This window comes from Tupaia chinensis, unplaced genomic scaffold (assembly GCF_000334495.1).
Source record: "Tupaia chinensis unplaced genomic scaffold, TupChi_1.0 Scaffold144168_1, whole genome shotgun sequence".
NCBI classification, from domain to species: Eukaryota; Metazoa; Chordata; class Mammalia; order Scandentia; family Tupaiidae; genus Tupaia; species Tupaia belangeri.
The window spans coordinates 549,242-572,545 of record NW_006204024.1 but is presented as its reverse complement, the minus strand read 5'-3'; the positions used below and the strand labels follow the sequence as shown (position 1 = coordinate 572,545).

Here is a 23,304-nt window from a genome sequence, read left to right as displayed (position 1 = left end):
GCAAACGTGACATTACGACTTGGGCTGGCCGCGGCCCAGTGCTTAGGAGAACTGAGTCCCACGTGGCTGACAGCACAATTTGAGTCATGGCCCTGTGGCTTGAAGAACATGCCAAATGCATGTATGTGCTTGCTCAAAATTCTGACAGGGTGGAGAAATGGAAGAGAAGGGGCCATTCTGTTACCTTCTGTCATGGTATTATCTTAAGACCCCATTTGTCTTTTTCTAGCTAAAGTAATACTTGGTTTGCCTCGTATCATTAGAGATACAGTGACTGAAAAATATAGATTTCTTAGCTGTAGAAGGAAAACACCAAATATTATTAATAGTTTTTACTTATTTATTTATGAATAGGTTTTTGCCTTAGGTGCACGTGCTCAGAGAGACAGAGATAGTGATGAAAGAGAAAGTGAGAAATCTTCCTCCAAGGGGGATGGCCACACGGCCATCCCTTCACCTCCTAGGATCTTGGGCATACATGCACATATGCCCAGTGACTTTCAAGCCGTGGGTCTGGAACTCGGACTGCAGTTGTCTATGTGGGAGTCCAGTGAAGTAACCAGTATGCCATCTCCCGCCCCCAGTAGTTATTATTATTATTCTTTACAGAGAGATTTTGCTATAGGGCGTGTATGCTCGCAATGAGAGACAGACAAAAAGCGAGAAATCTCCCATCGAGGGGATGGCCACACTGCAGTCCCTTCTCCATTATCCTCTTGGGATCTTGGGCACACATGCACACATGCCCAGCACAAACTGTGGTGTACTCTGTGGGAGTCCAGCAACATAACCATTATGCCATCTGCTGGTCCTTTTCCTTTCTTTTTTTTTTTAAAAATTGGTGGGCTGGCAGGTGGTGTGGTGGTTGAGGGTGCTGGACTCCCACGTGGCTGACCACGGTTTGAGTCCCAGACCTGGCGGCTTGCTTTCTCACACCCCTCCATCTTTAAAAAAATTGTCAGAGGGCACATGTGCTGAGGAAGTTGAGGGGGGTGAGGGTGGGGAGAAGTACCCCCATGGCCATGAGGAATGGCCAGGCCGAGAGCCTTTCCCCTCCCTTTCTCCCTCCTTTCAGGATTTTGGGCATGCATGTGCACATGCTCAGTGTGTTTCTCAGGCCACTGGGTCCAGGACTCACACTGCATGGCTGACCATGTGGGATCCAGCTGCCTTAGCCATCAGGCCATGGGCTGGTCCTTAAATTGGATTTTTTAAAGAATTATTTAATTTTATTAATTATTATCATTATCGTAATTATTATTAAATTCACCAGAAAGAGACAGAGAGAGAGAGGGAGGGAAAGTGAGAAAGCAAGTCTCTAGGTCTGAGATTTGAACCATGTGGGCGTCAGCCATGTAAGAGTCCGGCTCCTCTGCCACCATGCCATCTAGTGACACTTCAATTTGATTTTTTTAAAAAATAATACTTTATTTATTATCATTATTCTTCCATTTGACGAGAGAGAGAGAGAGAGAGAGAGAGAGAGAGAGAGAATGAGACCGAGAAAGCAAGCCGCAAGACCTGGGACTTGGACCACAGGCGACCGTATGGGAATCCAGCACCGCAACTATCACACCACCTGAATTTGATTTTTAAAACTGCCCTATATATTTCACTTTTGGAAGTCAGATAAAAATTATTTTCATTTTCCTTTCAAAGATGTGGTTTATAGAACCCGCCCCACCCCCGCAAATGGGTTGGATGAAGAAGAACTAGAGCAGCACAAGTAGTAGTCACCCTCCCTACAGGATTAAAGGAATGAAATGGTGTGTGTGTTTAGCATGTTACAGGGAATGTGCTTTTCGTCGACTTAGAAGGTTTCTACTACAAGAATACTACAGATCTTTCCCACTGTTCATCCCTTCAGTTGTGTTCCTCAAATTTAACCACTACTGCCATTTAGTATATCTTTCCAGATTTTTCTAAATACTTGTAATGGTTGGGGCCAGCAGGTGGCGTGGTGGTGGAGGCACTGGACACTCACATGGCTGACCACAGTTTGAGTCTCAGACCTGGTGGCTTGCTTTCTCACTTTCCTTCTGTCTCTCTCTCTGGTCCGATGAAAATAAATGAACAAAAAATAAAAACTAAATAGTTGTTTTTTAAAAAATAATTGTAATGATATACACAACACACACACACAATTCATCCCTTGCATGTAGATTTCTTTTTTCTTATTATTAGTTTGCTGTAGGGCACATATGCTTGCCAGGGGGAGAAAGAGGGGAAGAGAGAAAGTGAGAAAGCGAGAAGTCACCCTGTAGGGGAATGGCCGTGACACAATCCCTTCTTTGTCCTCCTCTCGGGATTTTAGGCATGCATGTGCAGGCGCCCAGTGTGTTTTTCAAGCCAAGTCCAGGACTCAAACTCTGGTCAGCCATATGGGATCCAGCCACTGTAACCTCCATGCTGCCTGCTGGCCCCTTGCCCTCAGTTAGAATACTAGTTTTATCACTTACTAGCCTTAGGTTGTAAGCAAGTTTTTTCTATCCGGACCTCTTGTTTCTTCATTTATCAATATAAAATGGGCATTAAAAACACCTGCTTCAGAGAGTTGTAAGAATGAATGGTGATGTAGAAAGTTCTTTGTGCACTGTTAGATACAAAGTCAAATGCTTGCAATCTCTGAGACCCTTTGGGAAACAGACAAACTTTACGCTGTTTACGTGCTAGTAGGTAGCTGTTGAAATGTAGTTAAAATTGGTGGTGTGGTGGTTAAAGTGCCTGGATCTCACACAGCAGACTTCTCATTTAAAGTCCCAGACCCGGCAGCTTGAAGAACACGCTTGGCATGTGTGTGTGCATGCCCAGGATCCCAGATAGAGAATGGATGAGAAGGGGTGGTCTCATTGCCATCTCCACTGGGGGGTGGGTTCTCACTTTCCCTGTCTCTCTGGTGAGTGCATACACCCTATAGCAAACAAACAGATGAAGTCATTAAATGTTCATTGCGTGAGTCTGGTATTGTCACTGCCATGGCTCTACGGCAGATCGTCCTCTTGCCTCCTCTTGCTTTGTTACGCCATCGTGGGCACCACTGTAATTTCTAAGAGGGTAACTGGAGGAAGGCGAAATGCGAGTGTGAAGGTGTTTGTTTGTTTGTTTGTTTGAGAGGTTTTTGCTAAAGGGCACATGCGCTCCCCAGAAAGAGAGAGAGACAGACAGAGAGATAGAAAGTGAGAAATCACCCCCTGGGGGGATGGTCACACAGCAGTCCTTCCTCCTCTTGGGATCTTAGGCAGGCACGCACATACTCCTGGCGTGAGTTTAAGCCACCGGGTCTGGGACTCGAACCGCGGTCGGCTACATTGGAGTCCAGTGACATAACCGTTACGCTAACTGCTGGTCCCAAGTGCAGAGGTTTCTGTGCTCCTCACTTCCACCCCATCCGCAGATGCTGGCCCAGCGGACAGGGCTTGGTCCTGGGTGTACACATCTGTGGCTTCCCTGTGGTGAACAGGAAGGGTTCCTTGTTCCTGGACAGTTCAGACTGGGTGTTGATTTTCAGACCTATTATCTCCGGGGTTGAGTACTTTTCACCTCTTGGGAAGTCCTTACTGGTGTTCTGTAAATCCTCGTTTACTTACGTGTAGTTGAGCCGAAGTTGACTGGGTGATCAGCCTCGCCTTCCTAGCCTCATTTAGTCTAGAGATTTCTGTCTGCAGGGTCTGTGTAGTGAGGCACGGCTCACTGACCTTATTTGAGTAGGTCATGTTAGCTTAAATGGAGGCCTTCCTTTACTGAGCCTTACTGCTGAGTTTTCTAAAATCTCCCCTAACCTCACCCCCTCCCCAGATGCTGGCTAAGCGGACAGGCCTTGGTCCCAAAGTATACGGCTCTGTGGCTTCCACACGGTGAAAGGAAAGGTTTCCTTGACCCTGGACAGTGAACAGGGAGTGCCAGTGCCGCGTAAACACTGCAGAAAGCCAGATCCCACCTGGCCAATTGCAGTTTGAATGCCAGTCCCAGTGGCTCGAGGAAACACACCAAATCCTGAAGGGAGGTAGAAACGGAGGAAAGTGGATTGCGGAATGACCACTCCCCATTCAGTGGTGCTTTCTCTCTTCGGCACGCCTCTGGTGATGGTGATAAAGATAAATAAATATGCACACATGGCCAGCAGGTGGCATGGTGGCTAAGGTGCTGGGTCTCACATGGCTGACTTCACGTGGCCTGAGTCCCAGACCTAGAGGCTTGAAAAACATGCTGGGCACATATGCATGCATGCCCAAAACCCCGAAAGGAGAATGTAGGAGAAGGGACTGCAGCCTGGCCATCTCCTCTTGGGGGAGGGGGATGTTAATTTCTCATTTTCCCTCTCTCTGTTTCTCTCCAGCAAGCGTACACACCCTATGACAAATAACTTAAAAATTAAAAAAAGAAAAAAAAAAACCACAAAGATATGCTATTAGAAAAAAAAAAAAGAAAAGGAAGGAAGAAAGAAAAGATTGGGTGTTAAAAAATTGTTTTTTTTTTTTTTTTTGGCAGAGGTTTTTTGCTATGGGGCGCATGTGCTTGCCAGAAAGAGAGAGAGAGACAGAAAGCGAGAAATCACCCCCAGGGGAGATGGCGATGCTACAATCCCTTCTCCTCCACTCTCCTCTCGGGATCTTGGGCACGCACGCACATGCGCCTGGTGTGATTAAGCCACCGGGCCTGGGACTTGAACTGTGGTCAGCTATGTGGGAGTCCAGCGACACAGCTATTACGCTGTTAGTCCCTGGAGAATCATTTTTTCAGTTCATTCATTTATTTTAATTTGACCAGAGAGAGAGAGGGAGTGAGAAGCAAGCCACCAGGTCTAGGACTTGAACCTTGGTAGACCGTATGGGAGTGTCCAGCACCTTAACTACCATGCCACCTGCTGGTCCCGCTGTTGGAGGATTTTCAGACTGATGATCTCATTTTAGTAAGCTACTGACCAAGCCATATGACTGACTACAGATCGCAAGGTTCTTCCAGCCTAGTGGACCTGAAAGACCGGGTGTGTGCACAGGTGCCCAAGACCCTGACATGCTGGAGGGCTGGAGGGGTCAGGTGTGACTCGCCTCGTCCTCATGCCTGTGCACATGCTGTCCCTTATGAACGGTGCCCTCTATATGAACAACGGTAAATAAACTTTGTGCGAGTTAACCGGAGGCGGGGTCCGAGGACAGTCTTGCAACTCTTACTGGCATGTAAATACCTTCTTTGAAAATAGCTTTGGCTTTTTTTTCTAATTATAATTTAATTCACAAGCACTGGTAGAAATTTAGAAAGTATAGAAAAGTGTAAAGGGAAAATTGTTACATTTCCATCAGCACTAGCATTTTTATAGCTTGGTGAGTTTCTTTCTAGTCTTTTATTAAGGAATACATGTAACGGCCAGCAGGTGGCGTGGTGGTTAAGGTGTTGGACCCCACCTGGGAGTCCCCGACCTGGCAGCCTGCTTTCTCACTTTGCCTCTCTCTATCTCTCTCTGGTGAGCACACATGCGCTGTAGCAAATTTAAAAATAAGAAGAATAATAAATAAAATTAAATAATTTAAAAAAATGTAAGTATTTGCCACTTGTATTGATTCAAAAATGACTCGGTAGGGGCCAGCAGGTTGCGTGGTGGTTAAAGGTACTGGATTCCCACATGGCCGTCCGCGGTTTGAGTCCTGGACCTGGTGGCTTGCGTGCGCTCTCTGTCTCTCCTTCTGTGGTCAAGTTGAAATAAACAAATGAATAAAAATAAAGAAAGAATTACTTACTAAAAGGAAACAACTCTGGAGGTAGTTTGGGTTCTGCTCTCTACATTCAGCGCTATCTTTGGTCTCCCGGGTTTGGAGCTCGTGCTGTGTGGGTGACTTCCGTGTCAAATCTGTGTTGAAATCCCAACGTTGTCATGGTAGACCGTGTGGCCCTGGGTAGGCACTCCTCCCGTGTCCCTCCCCTGGAGGGGCCCTCATCCTAACCACCCTGGGCTGAGTGGGGGTTATAGAGCACAGGCAAAGCCCTGGGGACATAACCCAGTTCTTGGGAAGTGCCGGAAAGCACAAGTTGGTGTGTTATTTTTGTTTAAAATAGTCTTCAGAAACCTGTTTTCACTGACATTGAACCAGATGAAATAATATAAAGATAAGAAAAACAGTAAAGGAATGCATTGTTCATGCCAGAATAAAAATACTAAAACCTTCTCTATAAGAGAACAATAGAAATGTTTTCTCAAAAAAGAAAAACGAGGAACGTACATTGTGGTGGGGCAGACGCTCCTAGCAGGCTTCCACTCTGGCTGCACGGCTACCACGCACTGGCTAAACTGGAAGCAGCTCACTTGAACGTGTTAAACTTTACCAAGGATGGTAGACATGCTAAAATGGCCCGTCGTGGCCCAGCGCGGTGCGTTTCCACAGGAGGGGGCCAGAACTGTTGCCACGTGCCTCCTCCAGCCTCTTCCCTCACTGCCTGGAAAGTCCCTCTCTCCTGGGAGCACTGTCACCACTGGGCATTTCCCCTGCCTTTCGCATTTGTTACGCCTGCTGCCCTGCGCTGCGCCGTCCGTGTGCTCTGCCCAAGTTGTGTGCGTTCATTCTTCTCTGCATCCTTGCTCAACTGGGGATTCTGCCAGGGAACTAGGCCCTAATGTCCCTCGTATGTGGTTGAATTAATTTCTCCCCTGTGCAGCTAGGGTAGTAGTGGCCATGGGAAATCCTGGGAAAATTGAGAAGACAGTCCCTTATCATTTCTATAGGGCTTAATCCCCTCACAGGACTTTGTGAGCCTTAGCGTCTCTGGGTTTACTGCTCAGCAGCTTTCCCTGCCTTCCGCCATCAGGTGACCCTGTCCTTCTCTTTGGCTTTCCTCCAGTTCCCCTTGGGAGAGCTGGGAGAGCTGGCCAGCTGCAAGCTCCGCCCTCCCACTGGGAAGGGGCAGCCCAGCAACAGGCCTCAAATGCATTGCTGAGCTCCTAAGGAAATGCCGAGATTCCTAGGGGCCCAGGAAAGGGAAGAGGGAGCTGAAACCCCAGTGGGTAGAGGGACAGGGAGGTCAGGGCTGCCCTGAGGCGTTGCAGGAACCAGGACCCAGAGCCTTCCACTTTTAACAGCTGCCGAAGAGAAATTGGGACTGAAGCCTTGGACCTGAGCTTGGAACTACTCCCCTCTCCTTCCCAGCCAGTAATCTAGACTCAAAGAGCTATGCTTTGGGGCTAGGAAGTGGAGTCCTCCCAAAGGCGACAAAGTGTGTTGCAGTTCTCTGAGGGTGGAGAGGAGGACAATCCCTTTTGTCTGCAAGAGGTCTGAGCCAGAGCTGCGCCTACTGGCCTTTGGTGCTTGCCCATAGACTACCTTTGCTGTCTAGGAGATTCCAGATCTGGAATCATGTAAAGAAAAAGCTGCACACTCATTGAAGATATGGCCATTTTAGCACATAATTCTTTTTTTTGGGGGGGGAGAGTTGTTTTGTGCTATAGGGTACATGTGCTCACCAAAAAGACAGAGACAGAGAAACAGAAAGCGAGAAACCATCCCCGGGGGGGGGATGGCCACACTGCAGTCCCTTCTCCTCCATTCTCCTCCTGGGATCTTGGGCACGCACGCACACACACCTGGTGTGAATTTAAGCCACCGGGTCTGGGACTCAAACCATGGCCAACTATATGGGAGTCCAGCAACGTAGCCACTATGCCCATTTGCTGGTCCCCAGCACATAATTCTTACTATTAACACTCAGTGCTTATGCACATGTGAGAGTCTTTGCAAAACCCTGGTTGTCGCCGAATTCATTATACCCTTGTCCTTTGGGCCTTCCAGTTACTCAGTTAGGACTGGATTCATGATGCTGATGTGGGGTATGTTCAGCCAAGCTCAGGATTATCCTGTATCCAGAAGATTTTGTCTCCACTTATCTAATTCCTGGGGTTCCTTTTGCATGTGGCTTTGTTCCTTAAAACCCTATAATATACTGTATCATTTTAAAAAAGATTTATTTAATTTTATTTATCATTGTTTTAAAATTTTGCTGTAGGGCCGTGTGCTCACCAGAAAGAGAGAGAGAAGGTGAGAAAGCAAGCTGCTAGGGCCGGTTCTAGAACTGTGGTCCAGCATGTGGGAGTCTAGCACCTTAACCACTATGCCACTGCTGGTCCCTACTGTATCATTTTTAGGCACAAGTGAATCCTAGTATAAAATTCAATGATGGGGGAACCAGCAGTTAGCGTAATGGCTATGTCACTGGACTCCCACGTAGTCGACCGCGGTTCGTGTCCCGGACCTGGTGGCTTAAAACTCACACTGGGCACGTGTGCGTGCGTGCCCAAGATCCCAAGAGGAGAATGGAGGAGAAGGGATTGCGGCATGACCATCCCCCCTAGGAGGTGATTTCTCGCTTTCTGTCTCTATGTCTCTCTCTGTCTGTCTGGTGAGCGCACGCGCCCTACAGTGAAAATCTCTCAAAAAAAAAAAATTCAATGATGGAAAGTTAGTGTGCAGAGCCACTTTTCCTCCTCAGTGGAAGGTGCCCGGTGTGAACTGATAAGATTGGTATGTTTGTGTTCTTGGGCTACTTTGCCCCCATATATTGAGTGCCTCCTGGCCGCCAGGCATTGTGAAGAGGACTAAAACATGGTCCCTTCTGCCCTGGAATTCGCGTTCCAGCTGACCGCCGAGTTTGCCCGGAATCCATACAAATGTGCCGCAATGAATTGAGTCCATTGTGTGCTGCCCTCTGCAGAACTGTTGCTATCCTGTGAATTTCCAACCAGTCGCCTTCAGCTCTTGGAGGAAGATGAGTTACCACAGCTATGTGTATGAGGGGGACTTGAGAACACTTGTGGAGAAATGGAATTAAAGTAGGAGTTTATTTTGATACACAAAAAAGAAATTGAAATTCATGCATAGTTTTTTCCTGACATGCATTTTCCATGATCTTTTTGTTATAAAAGAATTATTTCATTGTATTTATTTTATTAGTAGTAATTTTCAGTTTGACCAGAGAAAACAAGCCACCAGGTCCAGGACTCGAACCACAGTCGACCATGTGGGAGTCCAGCACCTTAACCACCATGCCACCTGCTGGTCCTTTCCATGAGCTTTTTGAAGATCCCCTCAGGTCGTTGAGTATTTGTAAACATTGGCTGGCCAGCAGGCAACTAGATACTTTGATTTTCCAAGCAAATGAGCAGGTTGAATAAGGAAAATGAACGTTTCCATGTCACTGACTTCACCGCTGCCCATCTCCTCAGGCTGATGTGAGGCACAAGGTTCATCTGAACACTTTCGGATTCTTCAAGGATGGGTACATGACGGTTAATGTCAGCAGCCTCTCCCTGACTGAGCCTGAAGGAGCCACGGCCAAGGATGCCATGGTGAGTCCCTTCGAATGGAAGGAGAGGGGTTACCGTGGTAGCTGACTGCAAGGCTCACCCCCGCCCCCGGTGCCTACAGAAGGTATCAGGACATGGAGAAGTTGAAGTCGTGTGCACCAAATTGTATACTAGGCCTCAGACAGTCTCACTCTAACGCCTGGGTTGTGCTTCTTTCGTAGTTTCAGGAATTAACGACTCTGCTTGAGCATGTGGTGCCTTCTTACAAAATGAACGCTAAGAGCATAGAGGAAGCCGGGTCGGGAGGATCGCGGGGGCAGTCGTGGTCGTTTACCTCCACTCTTTTTACTCCCCATAGATCGGATTCAGCCTTGAGCGCACAAAGAATGACGGCTTCTCTTCCTACCTGGTAAGCCGTGAACGTGGGACCTGGTCACTGTCTTCACGGCAGGCCAGGGCACCGGGAGGGAACCGTGTCCTCGAGGGAGCAGCTGCTGCGACTTCCCAGTGCCATTGGGCATCCGCAGTCGTTCACGGAAGTGGATCCACTCGGATGTCTTCCCTGAAAACTTGCTGTCGTTGTTCTAGGGGCATGAGTAAGGCGGTGTTCTTCCTTTCTCAGGATGAAGACGTGAATTACTGTATTTTAAAGAAACAGTCTCTGTCTGTCACCCTTCTCATCCTAGACATCTCCAGAAGTGAGTAAGTAACACCAGTGTTCATTTCAGCCCTAGAGCAAAGATAGAACTTGTAGCCAGCCAACACTCGATGAGGGCTGTCAGTGCCAAGCACTGTGCTGTGGGTGAGAGGCAAATCAAGGGCTGGCCCCATGGCCTAGTGGTTAAGAGAGCCACAACCCATATGGCTGAATGCATGGTTCAAATCCCAGCCCCAGAGGCTTAAAACCCACACTGGGTGTGTGTCTCTCTGTGTGTGTGTGTGTGTCTCCCAAATCCCCATGGGATGGAGAAATGGAGAAGGAGTTGTGTGACCATGCCTCACAGGACATGCTTCCTCTGTCTGCCCCTCTGTTTCTCTGCCGAATCCACAAACCCACTGGCAAATTAAGAAACAACACAAGACAAAAGGCATGATGTTGGCTATGGAGGTCCCACCTTGAGGGGTTTCTGTGGATGAGTCGGGGAGACAGAGCAGCAGCCCCACGGCACATAGGGGAGCCCCGGGAACGGTGGGAGGGAGGGAGGGAAAGGCCTCAGGTAGGTGACAGCTCCCCAAGCCTTCTGTGATTGGGCTTTTTTTTTTATTATTATTATCATCATTTGGAAAGGTTTTTTCCTATAGGGCACGTGCACTCGCCAGAAAGAGAGAGAGACAGAAAGACAGAGAGAGACAGAGAGACAGAAAGCGAGAAATCACTCCCCAGGGGGGATGGCCACGCTGCAGTCCCTTCTCCTTTCTCCTCTTGGGATCTTGGGCACGCACGCACATGCATCTGGTGCGTGAGTTTAAGCCACCCGGTCCAGGACTTGAACCACGGTTGACTACATGGGAGTCTAGCTACATAGCCATTACAATAACTGCCGGTCCCTATTATTATTTTTTTAATAGAGATTTTTGCTACAGGGCATGTACGCTCACCAGATACAGAAATAGCAAGAAATCACCCCCTGGGGGGATGGCCGTACCACAATCCCCTCTCCTCCATTAAGCTGGGGCCCGGTTCACTGTCTTCACGGCAGGCCAGGGCACCGGGAGGGAACCGTGTCCTCGAGGGAGCAGCTGCTGCGACTTCCCAGTGCCATTGGGCATCCGCAGTCGTTCACGGAAGTGGATCCACTCGGATGTCTTCCCTGAAAACTTGCTGTCGTTGTTCTAGGGGCATGAGTAAGGCGGTGTTCTTCCTTTCTCAGGATGAAGACGTGAATTACTGTATTTTAAAGAAACAGTCTCTGTCTGTCACCCTTCTCATCCTAGACATCTCCAGAAGTGAGTAAGTAACACCAGTGTTCATTTCAGCCCTAGAGCAAAGATAGAACTTGTAGCCAGCCAACACTCGATGAGGGCTGTCAGTGCCAAGCACTGTGCTGTGGGTGAGAGGCAAATCAAGGGCTGGCCCCATGGCCTAGTGGTTAAGAGAGCCACAACCCATATGGCTGAATGCATGGTTCAAATCCCAGCCCCAGAGGCTTAAAACCCACACTGGGTGTGTGTCTCTCTGTGTGTGTGTGTGTGTCTCCCAAATCCCCATGGGATGGAGAAATGGAGAAGGAGTTGTGTGACCATGCCTCACAGGACATGCTTCCTCTGTCTGCCCCTCTGTTTCTCTGCCGAATCCACAAACCCACTGGCAAATTAAGAAACAACACAAGACAAAAGGCATGATGTTGGCTATGGAGGTCCCACCTTGAGGGGTTTCTGTGGATGAGTCGGGGAGACAGAGCAGCAGCCCCACGGCACATAGGGGAGCCCCGGGAACGGTGGGAGGGAGGGAGGGAAAGGCCTCAGGTAGGTGACAGCTCCCCAAGCCTTCTGTGATTGGGCTTTTTTTTTTATTATTATTATCATCATTTGGAAAGGTTTTTTCCTATAGGGCACGTGCACTCGCCAGAAAGAGAGAGAGACAGAAAGACAGAGAGAGACAGAGAGACAGAAAGCGAGAAATCACTCCCCAGGGGGGATGGCCACGCTGCAGTCCCTTCTCCTTTCTCCTCTTGGGATCTTGGGCACGCACGCACATGCATCTGGTGCGTGAGTTTAAGCCACCCGGTCCAGGACTTGAACCACGGTTGACTACATGGGAGTCTAGCTACATAGCCATTACAATAACTGCCGGTCCCTATTATTATTTTTTTAATAGAGATTTTTGCTACAGGGCATGTACGCTCACCAGATACAGAAATAGCAAGAAATCACCCCCTGGGGGGATGGCCGTACCACAATCCCCTCTCCTCCATTCCCTTCTCAGGATTTTGGGCACGCATGCATACCCAGTATGAGGTCCCCCCCCAATTATTTAATTAATTTTATTTATTTTTTCATTCATTTATTTTAATTTGACCAGAGAGAGACACGGGGGGGGAGTATGTAGGGAGAGAGAGAAAGAGAGAGAAATGGAAAGCGAGAGAGCAAGCCACCAGATCCAGAACTCGAACTGTGGTCGGCTATGTGGGAGTGTCCAGCACTTTAACCCCCACGCCACCTGCTGGTCCCCACCTTGTATGAGTTTTAAGCCCCAGGATCTAGGACTCAGACCGCGGTCGGTCGACTATGTGGGAATCCAGCAATGTAACCATTACGCCATCTGCTGGTACCCCATGATTGGGCTTTTACCAAGTGAGTAAGAAAGGGAAGAGCTTTTGGGGCCGAGGGAACAGTCTGTACAGAGGCATAGTAGCTTGAAATAGCGTAGTGTGCTCAGTGAGCCCAGGTCATTATTGACAAAGAGCCGAGACAGAGCTCAGCTGCAGTGCAAGCAGTCGGGGCCACCATCACCGCGGCACGAGCAATGGGCTGCCACTGTGCCAGGTGAGGGCTGCATGGGAGGTCCAGCTTTGGCTCCTGGACTGACCAAAGTAGGCCAGGCACAGTGGCGTGTGCCTGTATCCTAGCTCACGAAGAGGACTGTGATACAGCAATCTCCCCTCTCTTCCACTTTCTCTTTCTTCTCTCTTCACAAAAAAAAAGAAAACAAAACCTGCTTTAAAAAAAAATGACTGGGTCCAAATTATGACTCCTGCTATTCACTAGCTGTGTGACAGGGGTCACAGTGTCTTTATCTGCTACACAGTAATAGTATCACAATGTCTTTATCTGCTGCACAGTAATAGCATCTATCTCGTAAGATTGTTGGAGAACCTTTTTGGCAATTCAGTCTTTTAAAAATATTAGAACAGCAGATTGTGTAATGATTATGTTGCTGGACTCCCATATGGCTGACCGTGGTTTGAGTGCCAAACCTGGAGGCTTGAAACTCAGGGTGTGTATGTGTGTGTGTGTGTGTGCGTGCACACACGTGCGTGTGTGCATGCATGCCCAAAATCCCTAGAGGAGAATGGAGGAGAAGGGATTGTGGCATGGCCATCACCCCTGGGGGGAGTGATTTCTCATTTTCTGTCTCTTTGTCTCTTTGGTGAGCACACACACCCTATAGCAAAAATCTCCCCTGTCCCCCCAAAAATATTTGAACACAAATGAATGATAGGACTTTGTGATTTTTCAGTTCAGCATTTTCCACCTTGCCTCTTTACAAGTCCCTCATGTGTTCTTTCTAAGGAGGACTTCAAAGGGCTTCAAGCTAGGAATAATGTGCTCATACTTGCCTTTTTTTTTTTTTTCCTAAGTTTTGCAAGAGATTTATGTACTCATTGGGGAGAGACAGAGAGAGCGCGCGCGAGCATCCCCTTGGGGCATGGTCACACTATAACCCCTCTTACCCCAGTCTCTCTCTTCTTTTAGCATTTTGGGCATGAACACACACACATTATTATTTCTGATTTGGCCAGAGAGAGACAGAGGGGGAAGGAGAGTGAGAGAACGTGAGAAAGCAAACCGCTGGGTCTAGGACTCTTAACTGTGATTGGCCATGTGGGAGTCCAGCGCCTTAATCACCGCGCCGCCTCCTGACCCCAAGATTGGCTTTAAGGTTGGCCACTAGCTATCCAGAAGAGGGTGGATTTGAGATGAGAAAGAATGGACACTGTATGGTGTGTCCTTGACAGAGACAGAGAGAGAAATGAGGACAGTGAGAAAGCACCCCGGGGAGACGGCATCCTACAGTCCCTTCTCAACTCTCCCCTGGGGATTTTGGGCACACATGCACATATGCCTGGCATGTTTTTCAAGCCACTCAGTCTGGGACTCGAATCACATACTTAGCTATGGGATCTAGCCATCTTAACCTCTGTGCTCTCTGCTAGCCCTTTCTCTTCAGGAAAAAAACATGCTTTGTTGTAAAACTGTTAGATTCTAACTCTATAAATGTTCTCCACGATAATCCGTTTTCACGTAAGAAAGTTAGTCTGACAGTCTTTTGTATTAGCTAGGATGCTTTGGCATCAAGCAACAAAAGACTTGGATTGGCTTAAACAGTGGCTGAAAGTCCAGCGTTGGGGCAGGTGGGCTTCAGGTGGGAGGACGGCAGTGGCTTACTCACACGAGGGACTCGGGTGCTTCTCACCTCTCTGCTCTGCCCTCCGCGATGTTAGCGTGTCCCTCAGGCAGGGTTACCGAGCCAACACCAGATGGTTCAGCTTCGTCGTTCATATCCAGCCAAGGTAAGGTGGGAGGCTTCTCTCCAAGTCAGGATGAGAAGCTGCTTGAGTGTGCCAGCTTAGGTCACCTGTCCACTCAGGCATGGAGAACGTTCCCCACCTCTTCAGCATGAGACGGAGTAAATACAGTTAGGTCTGTTAGGAAGGAGGAAGGGCAGAAGTGGGTATTAGGCAAGCAGCTGCTGGAGGCTACTGCCCTCAGCTGCCCTAGACTCCACTTGAAGTGCTCACTGGTTTTTCTCCTCTCATTCTGTTTCTCTTGTGCACCAATTTGCTGAGCATATTAAGGATGCTTAGGGGAAACTACGCCCAGCAGAATCATGTGATTGTTAAGAACTTGAGCTTTAGGGTGAGACCGTTTGAATCCTTGCCAGCTACTTACTAGCTTGATGCCCTTGGGCACGTTATATAATCTTTCTGAACCTCAGTTCCAGCGTCTGTAAAATATGGATAATATTAATAGAATCTGTGTTGTAGGACTTTGTAAGGACTATGCAAGTCGATGGATTGAGAGCATCACACAGTGCCTAGCACACAGCACTTAAATGGCTAGTAGCACCACTTTGAACTTTCCCATTCTATCTCGAATGAAGGGTACTAATGAAGTCTCCACCAGAAGCCGGTACCCAGTTACCAAAGATCATCTTCGGCAAGGATGCGAAGACCTTTGGCCAGAGCCAGGAGCCTAATATTATCCCTGTGCCAGCAGGCAACCAGACACAGAACAAGCCAGGTAAACTGTAGAGCGGAAGGTAGCATTTACTGTTCTCTACCCTGCTTTGGAGCTCCTGTTTCCTTCCTAAGTAAAAGCAAATATGATTTCTGTTGTTGTCTTAGCATTGTTATATTTTGGAGGTTATACAAAAATACATAACTTAAAAGCGTGGAAAATGTGGAGAAGATGGAAAAAGAACAGTTATTTCTCCTTATTTCAGTTTTAAAACTTTAGTAACTTAAGTTTCCGTAAGCTTGTGTCCTAAATCTAGACATTTAATTTTTTTAATTTACATTTATATTTATAATTTTATATGCATGCTGTTCAACTTTAAAGTATTTTGTAGCTATTGAATATCTTAATAAGTAGATACTGTAATTTGCCCAACTTTTCTCCTTAAGGGGATACATTTGTATTTTAATACTGTTATAAATATTGCTACATTGGACTTCTCTATTATATCTATAATACTTTCTTTAGGATGGGTTCCCAGAATTGGAATTTCTAGCTCAAAAGATAGAAATACTTTAGAAAATATTGATGCATGTTTTTAAATTCTTTCCCAAGCCAGTTATGTAAATTTATATTCCTGTTAGAAATGTGTAGGAATAGTGTACACATCACAATGTCCTAGCCAATGGTGGATAATTTTTATGTAATCCTAAATGAAAGAAGAAAATGGTATTCTTTTTTCTTTAGAATATGTATGTATATATTTATTTTATTTTTGTATTTATGTTTAACTGTCATAAATTTTTACGGCATACAATATGATTCTTTTTTTTTTCTTTTTGGAGAGGTTTTCACTATAGGGCACGTGCGCTCGCCAGACAGACAGAGAGAGACGGACAGAAAGTGAGAAATCACCCCCCCGGGGGGATGGCCACGCCGCAATCCCTTCTCCTCCGTTCTCCTCTCAGGATCTTGGGCACGCACGCACACGTGCCCAGTATGAGTTTTAAGCCACCAGGTCTGGGACACGAACCGCGGTCGACTACGTGGGAGTCCAGCAACATAGCCACTACGCTAACTGCTGGTCCCTACAATATGATTTTTTAAAGCATGTGTTCAGTGTAATAATCAAATCAGGGATGTTACTGTATACGTCATTTTCCACATGGAACTTTACATTCTTATGTCTGTTAAGTGTTTTGCTGCGCCTCTCCCACCCACCCTCCACAGTCCAACCCTCCTCCCCAGTGTAGTCTCTGGTATCGACACCTGTCCACCTGTCCTCCCTACTGTTTTCTAATCTTTCGATTTATGCCATGTAGTGCAGACATACAGAATACACTGAGGAGGGACATAACTATGTTTGTCTTTCATAGTCTGACTTATTTCCCTTAGCATTCAATCTTCTGGATTCATCCACTTTATATTGAGTAACGGAATCTTGTTCTTTATAGCTGAGTAATAATCTATTATGCATATGCACCACATATTTTAATCCAATCATCAGTTTTGGGGCACTTAGGTTGATTCCATGACTTGGCGCTTGTGAGTAATGCTGTAGTAAATATGGATGTACAAGTGTCTTTCTGAGTTTTCCTGTTCTATGGGTAAATATCAAGGAGTAGGATTACTGGGTTAAATGGTGGATTTTATTGGTAAGTTTTTAAGGAACCTCCATATAGTTTTTCACAGTGGCTGTACTAATTTCTCACCAGCAGTGCCAGCGGTTCCTTTTTCACCACAGCCCCATCAGCACCTGTTGTTCTCAGTTTTTTTGGTTCTAGGCATTCTCACTGGGGTTAAATGATATCTTATTGTGGTTCTGATTTGCATTTCCCTAATGATAAGAGACAGTGAACATTTTATGTGCTTTTTGGCCATTTGTATGTCTCCCTTGAGAGTTGTCTTTTAAGCTTGTTTGCCCATTTTAATTGGATTATTAGTTTCTGCAGTTGAGCTGCTTGAGTTCTGTGTATATTCTGGTTATCAAATTGAGGCATAGTTTGCAAATATTTTCTCTCATTCTGTAAGTTGTTTCGTTTTTATGTTTTCAAGTAAGATTTTTGCTATAGGACATGTGTGCTTGCTAGAGAGACAGAAAGAGACAGAGAGATAGAAAACAAGAAATCACCCCCCAGGGGGAATGGCCACGCTGCAGGCCCTTCTCCTCCATTCTCCACTTGGGATTTTGGGCATGCACACACATGATTCTGGTTGAGTTTTAAGCTGCCTGGTCTGGGACTCGAACCATGGTCAACTACGTGGGAGTCCAGCGACATAACCATTACACCACCTATGGTCCCTGTAGGTTGTTTCTTCACCCCACTTATTGTTAGCTTTGTGGTGCAAAAGTTTTTTAGCTTGTTATAATCTCACTTGCCTATTTTTGAAGTGTTGCCTGTACTTTAGGGGTCTTATTCATGAAATCGCTGTTCATTCCCGTGTCAAGTGTCTCCCCTGTGTTTTCCACTAGTAGTTTTGTAGTTTGAGAGTTTACCATGAGATCTTTATCCATTTTCAGTTGATTTTCGTTAATGGTGAGAGATAGGGGGTCCTGTTTCATTTTTCTGCAGATGAATATCCAGTTTTCTCAGTGCCATTTGTTGAAGACTTCTTTTCTTGTTTGGATTGTTTTGTGCCCTTTGTCAAAAATCAATTGGCTTATGTTATGGGGTTTATTTCTGGGTTTTCTACTCTGTTCTATGGGTCCACAAGTCTGTTTTTGTGCCAGTACCAGGCTGTTTTGTTTATCATAGCTCTGTAATATGTTTTGAGTACGGAAATGCCTCCTACTTTATTCTTTTTGCACAGTATTGTTTTGGCGAGATGAGGTCTTTTACAATCCCAGACAAATTTCATGATCTCATTCCCTACTTTAGTGAAGAGCACCACTGGCAGCTTGATTGGAATCACATTGGCTTTGTAAATTAATTTCAGTAGAATCGACATTTTAATTACATTGATTCTTCCAATCCAAGAACAAGGAATGTCTTTCCATTTATTTATATCATATTCAGATTTTTTCCCCAGTTTTTCATAAGTTTTCCTTTATTATTATGATTATGATATTTATTTTTTTACTTCTTTGGTTAGGTTTATTCCTAGATATTTTATTTTATTTTTTTAAAACATTTATTTATTGTAGGGACCACCAGATGGCATAATGGTATGTTACTGGACTCCCACGTAGTGGACCGTGGTTCGAGTTCCAGACCCAGTGGCTTAAGCTTACGCCAGGCACGTGTGCGTGCCTGCCCAAAATCCCAAGAGGAGAATGGAGGAGAAGGAATTGTGGCATGGTCATCCCCCCTGGGGATGATTCCTCGCTTTCTTTCTCTCCGGTGATCGCACGTGCCTGATAGCAAAAATTTTTGTCTGAAAATAATTTTTACTGCAAATGGGATTACTTTTTTAAGTTCTGCCTCAGTCTGCAAAAATGGTATTGTTGTTTAATTTATTTCCACTCTGATTACTGAGGCTGCTCTGTTTCTTTATATGTTGATTAGCCAGGTTTTATTTGTTTATTTTATTGTTGGAGAGTATATGCGCTGTCCAGAGCACCTTCAGGGAGGGTCACACTGCAGTATGAGGGGCTGGCTCCCAGTTGAGCTCCGTCACCTCTTTCCTTAGCTGTCAGATGTATCTAATAATTTGTACGAGTTGTTTAAAGATACTTTATTATTTATGCTTTTTTTTTTTTTTTTGCTCAGTTAGTCATACGTGATCCTAATTAAAAGTCAGACAGAAATGTTAAAGCTTCATGCTGACGTAGTTTAGTGTCTGGCCATCTGCTTGCTAGGTTCCCTGTGCTCACATAATCATCCCTGGGCAGAAAATATTTTTCTTCTTTTTATTTGGAAACTCTCCCTTCTTGCAGGGCACTTCAAATTCTGTCTTCTTCATGAAGAATATCTTAAGTAAAAAAAGTGTAGATACCCATTCTGTTCCAAAAGAAGCCATTAGCAATCTTAACGCTCCCTGCTGTGGAAAAAAAGTATGCATTTTGCTATTAATTTTTCCGTGCGTGTGAATACATCTCTTACATGTTTTCTGAGGCTGTTCTCTGTTTTCAAATGTGAGTATTTAGAAATAAGTACAGACGCTCATGTGGCAGTGACGCTCACTAGCTGGCAGTAATATACACTAACTCATTGAGACATGAGTCCCCTCGTGGCACTATTTTCGTTTAGTAAGTAGTGTTTATAATTTAACAAGTTCCACTTCGCCACTTATGTGGCTTAGGAATTGTTTGGGGACCTGAGGAGATGACAGTCCAGAGGACTTTTTTTTTCTTTTCATTATTTGGTATTAGTCAAGCTGTAGCTTACTTAATAAAAATGATACACATTTATAAGCTGAATCTTGCAATAATAATCCTTAAATGTTTCTGCTTCTAGATAGTGGAAAGTCTAGAAGAAGTACAGTGGATTCAAAGGTAAGCACTAACCACTCAGGATCAGCTTTTCCGGATGTATATGTATATGGATGTGCTACGTGTACGTACTTTTATATATACACATATGTGTACACGTGCGCATGCACACACGCCTCATCTGCAGAGAGGTGTCTTCTGTTTGGGGAACTGATGCCGACATGCTGAAGCAATTTCCAAGTAAAGCAGAGTGCTAAGTTGCACAACACTTACAAGATGGAGGGCCAGGTGGGGAAGGGAGGGGGAAGCAGAGCCACCGGGCGAGACCTCTGGAAGGCGGAGGTGGTAGAAACAGCAGGGATGGAAAAATTGGGGGAAATTTTCTTTGTGATATCTTTGCTTTTTTAACCAGGGGGCATTCACATGGGAGCGTTTTGTTTTGTTTTTAGTTGCCAGAAAGCATTTGTACTTTGCCAGAAAGAGGCAGAGTAGGGAGCACCCCTGTGCCGGAAGCACACGACACGTGCTTGGTGTGTCTGTGAGGGCGCTGGAGCCGAGATGTAGACTGCAGTTGGTGTGTCTGTGAGGGCGCTGGAGCCGAGATGTAAACTGCAGTTGGTCCTGTGAGCTCTGCTCCTCTAAGCAGTAGGCTACAGGGCCAGCCTGTTTTGTTTTAATGGTTTTATTGATAGATTTTTGACATATAATAAACCTCACATAGGGACCAGCAGATGGAATAATTTATGTTGCTGGACCCCTACGTAGTCGGCTACAGTTCGAGTTGCAGATCTGACAACTTAAAACTCAAGCCAGGCGCGGATACGTGGGTGCACGCCCAAGATCCCAAGAGGAGAATGGAGGAGAAAGGATTATGGTGTGGCCATCCCCCCGGGTGGGGGGTGATTTCTCACTTTCTGTCTCTGTCTATCCAACAAGTACATGAGCTGTATAGCAAAAACGTCTCTAATTAATTAATAAACAAACCTCACATATTTAAAGAGACAATTTGATTATATGTTTGGCTTATCATTCAAGATGGTGAACATACCATCACCCCCAAAGTTTCTCCTACCGCCTGCCCCTTGGTAATCCTCCTGTCCCCAAGCGACTGCTGCTCCGTCACTGTAGTAGGAGCATTTCACACAACTTCGTGCAGATGAATTATACAGGCCACAGTTTTTGCCGTCCATTTGACCGAATTACTCTGAGTTCGTCCACAGCACTGGGTGTGTCTACAGTTGTTTTCTTCTCCTTGCCTGCCATTAGTTTATTTCACAAGTGGCAATATTTTAATCACTTGAAATCAGGAGGGAGTTCAAGTGATCTTGTCAGAGCGTGGCCCGGGTCTGCATTCTTCGTCTTACTGAAGCCTTAAGAGTAGGGTAGAAGCTTCTAGCAGTAAGATTCAGGTCGGGGTGGTGGAGGCAAGGTGTTAGTGGGAGGGCAGAAAAGTCAAAAGAGAGGTCTACGAAGAGGAAATGGGTGAAAAGACTTCCATTCTCTATGAACGGGGATTTCAAACATATCTGAAAGGATGGTGAATTTTATTTTCAGAGAGCTTACGAAGGCCAAATTAAAGGTTTAAGAAGAATTTTTAAAAATTAGTTTTACTTTTAGTTAGCATAGTTTTCCTACCAGTATCATTTTAAAATCAGATTGTTGTATCTTTTTAGGCAATGCGAGAGAAATCCTTTTCTATTCATAATAATGATGGGAAAGTTTCATTTCAGGTATGTATGCTTCATAGATTTCATCTTTACTGTGTAATTGGTGAACTTCAAAGGGAATTTAGGAAGAATACCTCAGGCATGCTGTGTATTGGTCGCTAACACAGAAGTGCTCTCTGACAGGCCCACGGGTGGATACCAGTATTCATTCTCTTCTCAAATCAGTCAGTCTTCAGAGTGAGGGACTGTGAATATCCAGGGTAAATGGTAGGGCCCGGGTTCTGACCCCGTTCTGCCCCTCTTCCCCCAGACTGTTTCCCACTCGGAGTGTGCCGGAGGTAAGAGTTCTGGACTGTTGGTGTGTCTAGGGTGATGTGGTATTGCACTGGGGTTCCGAGGCCTTGGTGACCCACTGGGGTGTCACAGTTCTTACCTGCTACATGTACTCTACAGCAGCGGTGCAGCTAACATACAGGGCCAGGGTGTCATGTGGGCTGGATCTCAGAACCTGCTCGCACTGAGTGACTCGGACAGTCAGTTCTGAACCTCATTGTTTTGTGATTTGAAAACGAAAAGCTATGAGACCTACGTCAGGGTGGATGGGAGTGTCACTTAAGTAAAAGTGCTTTGTAAAGCACTGTGCGAATAATGCTTTGTTAACTTGGAGGAATCACTGCCTCTCCTAGCTATTTTTCATTCATTCAGGTATAATTCGCACGCAGTACGATGTTCAGGCTTAGAGGTGGTTTGGTCTGTTTTGACAAAGCACGCACCCACATAATCCCATCACCATCAAGATCCTCCATGTTTTTTCCTCAGAAAGGTTCCCCACCCACAACCACTCTTCTGATTACTTTCCCTGGAGACATTTTGCTTTTCTGACCATTTTCATGTTACATTCAGTCACCGTCATCTTCATCACTGTTGACACTGACTGCTAACACTTACTGAGACTTGCAGTGCTCACTCACTCTGGGCCCTCCACCAGCTTCCTGCTCCACAGGGTCTGGCCCCAGTCCAGGTCTGACCTCGGTCCTGCTGTCCAGCTCGCTCACTCCGCTCCTGCACAGGCCGCCGTGCTCTTCCTCAAAAAGATCGTCCTGGGCCTCTGGCTGTGCCTGCAGGCCAGAACACTGGTCCCTCCGAATCCTTCAACTCCGCTTACATGTCACCTTCTCAGCAACGCCTCTTCTCATCTCCCCACTTTGGCTCCTGCATCCTGCTCTCTGTTACCCTCCCACGTGCTGTGTATAACACTTCCTTATTTCACTCACTGCCTGCCTCACCCCGCAGGTAACCCACTGGGCAGGGGCTCCATCTGTCTTATCATTGGTGCGTTCGAGACTCCTGATCTTGGGCCTGGCCATGTTAGGCGCTCCATCAGTCACTGGAGACAACAAACCAGTGTCGGGGGAGCGCTGAGAGGAAACAGCCCCTCCTGCGTGATGGTTCAGGACACGACTGAGATAGCTCGTTTGCTGCGAGAGCCAGCAGTGGGCAGATTCTTGCTTTTCTCTGGCTTCCCCTTTCCTCAGATGGAAGGCAGAGCCGGTGTCATGGTGTTCTGCCGCCCAGTGTCCTCTGAGTTTCGGACATTGCGGTCGTTCTGAGCTAGCCGGCGTCATCCACGGAAGAGGAACACTGACCGTTTATGATCTAAAGGCAAGGACACTGCCAGGGCTTATTCCAACCTGAAGCGCACATTTTGTATGGTTTTCTTTAAGGGTCAGGTGCCTGCTTTGATGGGTCATGGTGACTCTAGTGATTTTCTTTGCTTTCTTAGATTTTGCCATAGGGAATGTTGCCCTCGCAGAAGAGAGTCAGAGAGAAAGAAAGTGAGGATCCTCCTCCAGGGAGGATGGCCGCGCCATAATCCCTCCATTCTCCTGGGATTTTAAGCACGCGTGCACACGTGCCTGGTGTGATTTTCAAGCTGCCGAGTCTGTGACTCAAATCGCAGTTGGCCATTTGAGAGTCCAGTGCCTCAACTACCATGCTGCCTGCTGGCTCCTCCTTTAGTATCTTTTACATTTTTTAAAAATCTTCTTTTGACTTCCTGTGAGTCTTTTTTTTTTTTTTTT

General features: G+C 46.3%; 1 protein-coding gene and 1 long non-coding RNA gene across 2 annotated transcripts in view; one reads left to right on the top strand and one right to left on the bottom strand.

The window, feature by feature from the left end:
• Positions 1 to 23,304, top strand: part of GPR107 (G protein-coupled receptor 107) — a gene marked incomplete in the record, with an annotated part of 85,229 nt that overhangs the window by 15,146 nt on the left and 46,779 nt on the right. Inside the window, 6 exon segments of the mRNA XM_027767306.1 lie at positions 9,206 to 9,328; positions 9,645 to 9,695; positions 9,909 to 9,988; positions 15,111 to 15,250; positions 19,582 to 19,619; positions 21,230 to 21,286. Of these exon segments, the coding sequence (XP_027623107.1) occupies positions 9,206 to 9,328; positions 9,645 to 9,695; positions 9,909 to 9,988; positions 15,111 to 15,250; positions 19,582 to 19,619; positions 21,230 to 21,286 (489 nt within the window).
• LOC102492555 (uncharacterized) lies at positions 14,424 to 22,194 on the bottom strand. Its single transcript, XR_337062.3, has 2 exons — positions 21,358 to 22,194; positions 14,424 to 14,652 (listed from the first exon to the last, which is right to left on the bottom strand). It is a non-coding gene; the product is annotated as an uncharacterized LOC102492555 (long non-coding RNA).